This window comes from Antrostomus carolinensis, unplaced genomic scaffold (genome assembly GCF_000700745.2).
Source record: "Antrostomus carolinensis isolate BGI_N321 unplaced genomic scaffold, ASM70074v2 scaffold46118, whole genome shotgun sequence".
Lineage (NCBI taxonomy): Eukaryota > Metazoa > Chordata > Aves > Caprimulgiformes > Caprimulgidae > Antrostomus > Antrostomus carolinensis.
The window spans coordinates 6,320-16,117 of NW_010331749.1; the positions used below are offsets into that span (position 1 = coordinate 6,320).

General features: G+C 38.2%; 1 protein-coding gene across 1 annotated transcript in view; it reads right to left on the reverse strand.

Annotated features, from left to right (window-relative positions):
* Nucleotides 1-6,402: 6,402 nt before the first annotated feature.
* The window catches only part of LOC104529098 (putative calcium-activated potassium channel subunit beta), a 4,039-nt gene continuing 643 nt past the window's right edge, over nucleotides 6,403-9,798 (reverse strand). The window contains exons 2-3 of the mRNA XM_010173297.1: nucleotides 8,742-8,937; nucleotides 6,403-6,728 (exon numbers count right to left, since the gene is read on the reverse strand). Of these exons, the coding sequence (XP_010171599.1) occupies nucleotides 6,459-6,728; nucleotides 8,742-8,937 (466 nt within the window). The 3' untranslated portion in view covers nucleotides 6,403-6,458. The remainder of the gene's footprint in view (nucleotides 6,729-8,741; nucleotides 8,938-9,798) is intronic.

The following is a 9,798-nucleotide window of genomic DNA, read 5'->3' on the forward strand; positions in this document are numbered from 1 at the left end:
TATTTTAACACCTTTAAAAGTTCTGTTCATTGGTGCTTAAAGCAGTTGAGAAGGCAATGAATTATTTCCCATCCACTAGTGAGGCATGAAGAACCATTTCAGTGGCTATGGAGGGGAACATCAGCAGCTATAAAAGGAGCAATGGAGGCTTTTCAAATTTTCATCTGTGGAAAGGCAAACTAAAACTTTAATAAGCTGCTTTAAAGCTTCTGTTAATGTATATAAAGATATACATGCAGCTGCCTCAATGCTGTATTCTGAGTAAATTGCTTGATACAAAATTTCTCATACAGTTTTCATTTCTGTTGTCGCAGTCCATCTGATAAACATGGATTTGAGGAAGGCTTAAAAAACCAAAATCAACATCCCCCCAAAACAACCATGCAAATATTCCTTTAAAGGGCTAGTTATTCTTTCATGGCAAGTCCAAGGAAAAAATCTTGGTGCAATAAGGTCAGAGCTGGAGAAAGAGGAATCTTGTTCAGCTGTTGCTGTGATCTCTGTGTCAGCAGTGAATCACCTCAGTTCCCTCAACTTCAGGAGCTCAAGTCTCCCTTGGTTAGCCAGACATCTAGATTTTGCAGTTGTACCTCCCTGGTTACCCAACCATTGACAGATGTGGATAAAAGGATGTTGCTTCCCCTACTCCTGTTATTGGCTCCAAGATCATAGGGAAACAACAACAGTATATTTAAGTAAAGGCAGCAAATGTACTCACACCACAGTACCCCTATGTAGCAAGTTTAAGATATTCTTAAAAAAAGAAAAAGTGTAATAAGGGCAAAAACTGTAGTTCCAAAACTCTAGACAGGCCAGATAATTTATTTACTTATATTGTTTGTCTGTTTCATCCTAACTGTGTGTTTTATATAGGCTGCACTAGGAACAGTCTTCACCATGTTCTGGGTATACAAGATTCAGCCACGGTTGTGGGGGTTTCCTCACCATGAATCAGAAGGTAATTCAGTTTTGAGGTGTGTCCAATCGTCATCTTTCTGTCAAGCTATATAGCCTAAGAATAATTAATTAGAGGCATTTGTTCATTGCAACTATTTCATGAGCCAAGAGGTGGCAATTATTTTCTGTAGAGTAGGTTTGAAGTCTGGTCCTATGGTTTCAGGCTGCTGAGGCTGACAGCCCTGTTAACTTAGGGGTTACATGATTGTCAAGATTAGTGTCCAAAAAAAGGTCAAGATTTCTTTCTTTATTTACTTTGCAAGTAAACAATTCCAGTGTTTTGAAACGTTTGAGCAGAGAGAAAATTATGCAGTGCTTTAACAAACTGTAAACCAGTCGGTGCATCAAGCATTATTCTTTTGCTCAACCTCTATCTCTGAGCTTTTTTTTGGGGACACCTCTTTCATGTATCGTACTGTCTCATTAGACTTTAAGGCATAGGAACAAAGTTGTTTAAAGACTACTCAAAGAGTTTATGTAAGAATTGCCTTGAGTTTGACTAGATTAAACAGCCTATATTTACTTCATGCAGGTTGTCTTGTTCCAAGTGTGGTACCGATACTTTACTGAAGAGATGGAGCCTTACAAACAACTCTCTCCCCTACCCCGACCTGTAATATTAAACTTGTGTTATCTTTTTGCTAAAGTTGAAGTATTTTTAGGCACTTCCCTTACTTGCTCTTAGTGCTGAATGTGGAGTAACTTGTTCAGCATGCTGAGACTTTCTGAAACATGCCTAGAATTGTAAGAAGTTAGAAGTAGAAAGTACATCTTTAAAAAGTTGTTTTTCCTAGATTAGGCAATTACAGTAATGCATAATTAGCAAAGACAACATCAGATTTTTTCGATTTATTATAGATAGAGGTACGTGATCAAAGAGCAAAGGGAACATACCTGTGTTTGGGTATGGCAGTGTGGGACTGTTTTTACCCACATGACAGCTTGATTTCTGTGCAAATGTCGTATGACGCTTCTAAGGAAAGAAGCGCAGGATGTAATGAGACTACTTGTACTTATTTAAGAGACATACAGTTATTTTTAGGAAGCTTTGAAAAAACAGCTTTTCTGTCCTTCAACTTTGACAAGTTGTTTTTTTTGGGTTTTTTTATTGCTATCTCTTCTAGTGGAGCATACTAATAAACAGATGCTTTCTTTAATCTGTATTTCACTGTTTTACATGGAAGTTGAATATAGACACCTCTAACTGATCTTTGCTATCTTTTTTCCTTTCTGTTAATGTTCTTGAGAGCATGGACAACTGGGGTCAACAAGGAGAAAAACATCTAATATTGCAACTCTCCAATATAACTTATATTCATCAAAGCTGACAGCTAAGCCTTATAGCAGCACAGTAAAAGAAACCTTGCTCCAGGAGAACTAAACAACAACAACAAATCCCTACATGTATTCTTAGCATTTTTACTGTTTACAAATGCTTTAGGGGGAAAAAAGAGCAGTTTGTTCTGCAGATCCTCTGATATTCCTCTTGTGCCCTTGAGCTTCTGAGGAATTTATGAGATGATACCCACTTTTGCCTCAGACTGAGAACAGCTGTGTGCTTATACACCAATATACACCAAGGGTGCTTATACACCCTTGTCTCCTGCATGGGGTTTGTATGACTGGCCTACACCCTTTGAGCCAGCCACCAACCCTTTTTATTGTGAGCAAAGGATAACCTTTGTCTCAAATAATTATAATTTTTTCCTGTATTAAAATACTTTCTAACTTCAAGCCAGCTTGTAAATTTGGAGTCATCCAGTTAACCCTAAATGCTATTTTTATGTTACGGGAATTGCCAAAAGTAAAATATCTGAATTGTTTGTACAGCTTCTGAATAGTAAATAGTCTAGAGACCCCAAGTTGTTTTTTATTCATTTCCTTATTACAGGAAAAAAACCCCCACAAAACAACAAAAAACCCAACCAAAAGCTAAGAACAAAGTACCAGTTACTCAGTTGGAAGGTATTTTGTTGCCAAGTGCAGTGGGTTTATGCAATTAGTGCGGAATCTTTGGGGACCAGAGTCTTCTCTATGTTAACTGCTCTGTTGCTGCTTTGAGGATCAGAGAACACAAATAGCACCAGTTAGCAGAATACTTAAATGAAAATTGTCAGAGGTAGCCAGAAGGTACCTGCTATTGTTTATGTACATTAAGAACATGCTGGTGACTCACAGATGGCTTCTTAGCCATCATGAATCAGTGCCCCATAGGTTCCTCTTAAGCTGCCATTATTGCTGCCTTGAAGCTGGAGAAAAGTTACTTTATTAAAAGCTGATGAATGCTGAATCTACCTCATCCAGAAAAAAAGCTTCCCAGTTATGGGATAAGCTTCATTTTACAACCTTTTGCGATTGTTTTGGTTTTTTGCCTGGGAGAAATGCTAGTTCCCTCAAGAATAGTGCTGGAGCTTTTGGTTTTTTCCATCTTCCAACAGTAGGATTGCCACAGCCAAGCCTTATTTGGCATCAACAAGAAAAAACTACTCTTGAGAGTCTGTGCCCAGCACTTGAAAAATAGGACTTTTAACAGTTTCAGCAAAACAGTATTACTCATATAGACATATAAAGAGCCTGCACAACTAAATTATTCATCAGGATCTAAAAACTATCCCAATTTTTCCTGTGTTTCTTGCATATTCCCATCAACTCAAGCACTATTGCTATGGTCTAAGCATCAGTGCTGGTGAAAACTATGTGTAATCAAACAGATTTCAAGTATTAATTTAATCTCCAGCTCCTTGTACTGTTAATTTGCTTCCTCTGGCAGGAGTTTTAATGTTGTAATATGTACCTTGATCATCTACTTTAACATGAGAAAGTGAGTTTTGTGCATCTGTTACTGCATGTATTGAACCACTTCTTATAAGTGTGTCGCTGGATCTCAGAAAAGTAGCATTTTGTTTATTGTAGATTTGATGGTATAATCCTATAATACTAAAAAAAAACCCAACCAAACAAAAACCCCTAAAGGGTACATAGCTTCCTTGTGTGCTGCTGTAAGAAGCATATAGAGTGTTAGTAAAACTTCACTCTCTAGTGAATTACAACTTTTGCAGATGGAAAAAAGAATAGAAAAATGTTTACAAAAGCTCAAGAGTAATTCAGCAACCTGGCACACTGTTAAAACATAGTTTCAACTTTAAGAGAAAGTGAAATTGTGAAGGGGAAAGAATATGACTTTAACATTAAACTTTCTCAAAACTTGAAAATAACCAACACTGTATACATGGGCAAAGCATTTTTTAAAAACAACAGACTTCTGTGGTGCCCATATGTTTTGTGTGTTGGTTGTCTACATGTGAATAGTAATTAAAAAGCAATTAAAGTAATTAAAGCAATTAAATCCCCTGTTTTATTTGGACAAAAGAGGAAGCTGAGTTTGGCAAGAGCCAAACAGAGTTGTCTTATTTGTGTGTGACTTCGCCCCCCCCCGGCCCTGCACCAGCTGTTTTCACTTGGAATCTCTCCTGCCCAAATAAGAAATGCTACTTCATTGGAGAAAAAAAATTGTGTAAGGTTTTTCTTCATGAACTTGTGTACATGTTGGAGGGAAATAACTATTTTCATGTAATAATCAACTTGCTTTAGTTTTGGTAGAGGTAAATCTGGAAACACAACTTGCACTGAGTAAATTGTCATCTACTGCTATCAGGGTTGACTGTGAGCAGGGAGGTGAGGAGAATGTGGCTTTAGGGGGTGGTTTTGGGGAGCTACGGTGGGAGTTGGAAGCAGGATCTCCTGGTCTTCAGACTTCATGATGAGTTCTGAGCTCAGCAAGATCAAGAGCTTCTGCTCTTCAGAGCCAAGTTACTGACTCATGAGTGAGTGGGACAGTGGGGACTACCACTAGAAGGAACAGCAATGTCCAACCTTCATTCATCTCTGCTGAGCTGAGAGGGGAGCAAGGTGGCAGGGGCTACTGATTTGCTGGATTAAGTGTAGAGTAGCCATGAGCAAGTTCTAGTGTGCAAACTAGAGACTTTTTAAAGTGCTGAAAGCAAGATTTGGAGTACAGCATTGAACAAGCCTATTAAATAAACCTCTCTGTGTATTTACAGCTAGCTTGTTCACCTCCTTTGGTACCAGTACAGCACATTACCTTCAACAGCTATCAGGTTGCATGTTGAATGAGAGTTGCTGATGTTAATAACTGCTATTTTGTGCTTTCCTGGTCTCATTTTGATTTGCTGATCATGATGAAAAGCAAATTCTGACGCTGTTTCATTAGTAAGGTAGGAAAATGCATGTAATGTTTCAGCCTTTCTCTTTTTTACAATAAATAATGGAGAATTGTACCGCATTAATGAGAATAACTTTTTTCCACTACAATTTAATGAATTTAAATTTGTATCTAAGCCCTGAAATTTTCTAGTGAATGGTAGCTACCAAGTGGTTCATCAGCTGTGTGATGAAAAAGCTTGTACTAGTTGTGTCCCAAGTGCCAGTCAAATACAGCGTGCGGGAAGTATCTTATGTTCCTCCTGTGTCCAGTAGCAATTTAGAAAACTGGCTGAGAGAAAGAGTTCTTTTCAGAGAACAGAAAATGTGTCTATGCTTGCATCAGAGCATTCTTAAGAATCTTGGTGCTAGAAACAAACATGCTTCTATTGTGGAATATCTTTGTGCTAAACACAAATTTTTATGGTTATATTAGATTACTGTAGTTAGTAAGATACCATGGATTTTTTTTCTGCTATATAATGATATTCTTTATATCGTGACTTCCTTTCCTTAACAGTTCTATAATATATGTAAATAGCAGGCAGGTAGTCTTCCTTGAGTGGTACACTTGTTTCAAAGGCAAGCAAAGCTAAGATTTGAGTTAAATAAAAAAACCTTACTTGTAATACAAGCTTCTTTAAGATACCCTATACTTTATGCATGTATTTCATTATGTACAATTGGTGTTAGATGTTGAGAGTGCAAACTTTGTAATGTGTGTGTGTATGTTTTGGCTTTGGGTGGTTTTCCCTCTCCCCTTTCCCAAAAGCAGATCGATCCATGATAATGAATATCTCTTTGGACCATAACAAAACTTCTTTTCTTGACAGATGAGAAGACTATGCCATGAATACATACTGTATTAGTAATGAAGAATATAAAGTGTGTGTCTGCCAGTAGTAATGTATATGGATCTGGCACCAACTGGTTTCAACCAGAGAGAAAATTAGGATCCTGTCTAAAAAGTGGAACAAGGGTTTAGTAGTAAACTTGAATTGTGGCTCTGCAAAGCAACTGTACCTCAGAAATCCCAAGGCAACAATAGATACTAACTCAGTCTGTGCTCTTATGATTACCAGAAATGTCTGAAAATACCTCAAATTTATATTTTGTTCTCATGTAATGGATTGCTATCCATAGTGGGTGCCATTCAGTTTTTTGGAATGCTTGCCCTTGGATTGACACTTGGTATATTGAAAGTCATAAAATGTAGATAAAGATAGGCAGAACAAAGGCACTTTAATATCTTGCAACAATCTATGCTATATATTTATTTTCTACTGCCAAGCAGAAAGAACGGAAACATACTGACTAATTTTTACCAGAACAATAATCAGACATCCACCAGTAAACATGAGTGTAGGCCAAAGGAAAGCAAAGAGGAGGCCTTTTGGGGGATAAAGTCTGCTTAAAATGACATTGGTCTGCATTCCTCCTGGGTCATAGTAGCATGGGAAAGTCTGGTATTTTCTGAAATTGTTTGCAATTGTTTCTATTCGTGCTTTAACTTCTTTAGAGTTCTCCGACGTGCCTGGGACGTATGAGCACTGGAATGAGAAATCATGGAGAGTCATTACAATGGGTACTCTAATGCATGGTTTGTAGTTAAGTGAGACCGAATAAAACAGCAAACATGTTAGTACTGATAAAATCTTCTGTGGTTTGGCCAGCGTCCCTGGAGATTGCCTTGGTTTCCTCATGTCCATAACCCATTTGCTGTGTTTCTGTCAGCATCTCTCTGCCCCCAGGCTGCAGTTTTACAGGTTGGAATAATGTTGTTGGAAACCAATAATACATATGTGCTCAAAATAAAACTGCAGTCTTTGGGATTGTCACTTTATTATTACAGTGCCAAGCTCAGATTCCTAACAGAGCTTCTAGGCACCACTACAGCAGAAATGTGTTAGCTGTCCAGAAATTCACAACTGGCTTCTCAGTGTGCGGGAAAATGATGTTGCTTCATTGTGCATCTCTGCTTGTAACTTGTTGACAGATCAGAGGAAAGCATGTCTGTTGGAGGCTTCCTACTTGTCCTTGTGGCACAGAACTATTTTGACATGTAGTAGTAATGCAAAGTTATTTAGTCTTCAGTGGAAATACTACTAGATTTTGAAGTGCTAATTTTTTTGTTGTTATTAACAGTTTCTTTTCTGCAATATTATTTTGCATACATAATAATGTTTAGGTGTCTTAAGCTGGAAATTGGCTGAGGCAAAAAGATGTTTCCTGACCTGAAGGCTTGTACTTGCAGTAATGCAAACAGTAGGTAGGAAATCAGCAAATCACCCCCTCTTGCAGTGAACAAAACTCGTTTCAATCCACACTGGATAATTTTTGCTTTGCCACTTCATTGTATGTAGCTTTCCCTGAGATAGTCGCTATAAGGACAGACATTAGCTTGCAAAATTCTCTTCAGCTTAAGTGTTACATGTTACCAGGTTTGCACTGCGTGAAACTGATCTATGTAATATCTTTAAGATGAGCATTTGTAGTCCAAGCATGTTTGTTTTGAATACTGAAAGTGCTTCAGTCTTGGGCAACAAAGATCTGGATTTCACTTTGTCCTCTTAGAGAGCATTGAGCTGGAATAAAGCTTCTGAAATACTCATGATTTTGGAACTGAGCTGAACCTGACCTCCCTTGGGACAGTATACCTGCAGAAGCACTTCTGGTTGTGAAGGAGCAAGCCTAAAAAAGTTGGGCTCTTTGCTGATTCCCAAGAAGAAACACTGGCAGAAACAAAAAGATGACATCCTGCTTTTTCCCCTTCCCCAATCTTTCCCACACCTCTAAAGCCAAATAAATACTGTGCATCCGTGTTTCAGTCCCACCCATGGTCTGCGCTAATCCTCTGGAGAAGAGACCCCTAAAACGACTGACCAAGGGACCTCTGCTGTAATACTCAGTGTCTCTGCGTTATGCAAACTTTTCCTAAAGCACCACTGCCTTCTCCATGAGTCCAGGTTTCTGCTGCCCTGCTGACCAGAAACAGTTGCAGATCAAACTAAAGACAAACGAGTTTTCTGGGCAATTATATTCCAGAATTACTGATATGTTTCTCCTTTCTAAAACATGCATCATATTCCCAATGGTACTCTCATTTCCCCTTTCTCTGCTTTCTTTATTCTCTGCTTCATATAACATACTCACAATGGAAGTAAAATGGGGATTTGTGCTCTTACTTAGGACAGCTTTTAACTTTAGGCCCCTCCTGTGATAATTCAACAAGCAACTGAGCAAACCACAGCTTACAAATTATTTCATACCATTGGTCTTCAGCTTGGAGACTTATATATTTTTAAATGTTCATAAATGTTACATATTCAAGGTTAGTTATTGTAATTGCTTAACAGGTATTAACTTAATGTTTGTAGTATTGAAAACAAAATCTAAAACTATGTAATTTCTGGAATATTTTTTAAATGCCTTGGTCTAAGCACAGACATTAATATGTAGAAGATGACCAACTCCTACTCTTACTCTGCTGCTTGGTTTAAAAACAATTACTCCTTTTTTCTCAGAGCAGCAAAGAGTGATTTTTCAGTCTGTGTTGCAAGTACCTTAGGATTTCTTTCCAGTGTATCTTCAGTATGGTACAGCATAACCTCTTGTCCTGAGGCTGTCAGATTAACCCACACCTGTAGACAGGGGTAAGGAAAGATATCCTCATCCTCTGAACCTTCGCTGTTTTGACAGAGAACTTTGTCCTTGATGTTGGCTCTGAGTACCTTGCACACAGTTTGTGTTGTCCAAACACTACAAACACAAAACAAAAGGTATTGCTTTTAAATGCGTTAGCAGCATCTGTTATGAGTGGCATGCTGGAGGCGCAGCGTGCGTGCCAGCTCTGAGTGGTGGCATGGGTACAGTTCAGGGCTGCGGTGGATCACTCTGCCCAGCCCGAACCGATGGCTGTGCCTGGCGAAGGCCTGCCATAGGAAAGCATTTCATTGTTGTTGTTTGTAACACGCGCTGTGGTTTGAAGGTAGAGTCTAAGCCCACCTGTAATCAGCTTCAAGTGTTATTCAAGGAAGAAGAATTGCTACGGATTTTAATGTTTGGTAGTATTTGGAATATGGAAGTGCAGTACCCTGGTAAGGCTTGAGCTTATTATTTGAAATCTGGCTGAGCATAATGGAGCTTTTGATCTCTCAGAAATATTTTGAGTAATTTAATTCAATAATTCTTAGAACTTGGATCAGTTCCTGTGCTTCTCTCCACCTCTTTTTCAGTATTACACAGAACTTTTGCAAGAATACATAGTAGGATTTTTTCTGGAAAAAGTTTTTGCTGTTATCCCTTTTTCTCCAAAGTTACTGTTTTATTAACTGATACCACAGTAAGCTTTTGCTTACAGCAGTACACTTTGGTGGCAAAAAAGTAAAGAAATAGTCTCACTCCGTTTCTTAAGAAATTAATCTTTTTTTTTTTTTTTTTTGCTTTCTCCATCAAAATCTTAAGCATGAAAACTGAGCTGCATTCTTTGTCTTGTTACTTTGGTTTTTTGTAAATTGGTTTTGCCTGTGGAGGCAGAACTTGCAAAATGAAATAAAAATGAAGTAGTAACTTCTTCAGCATTTATTGTATTCTGCAACATTTGTTGTGGTAGGCTGGACT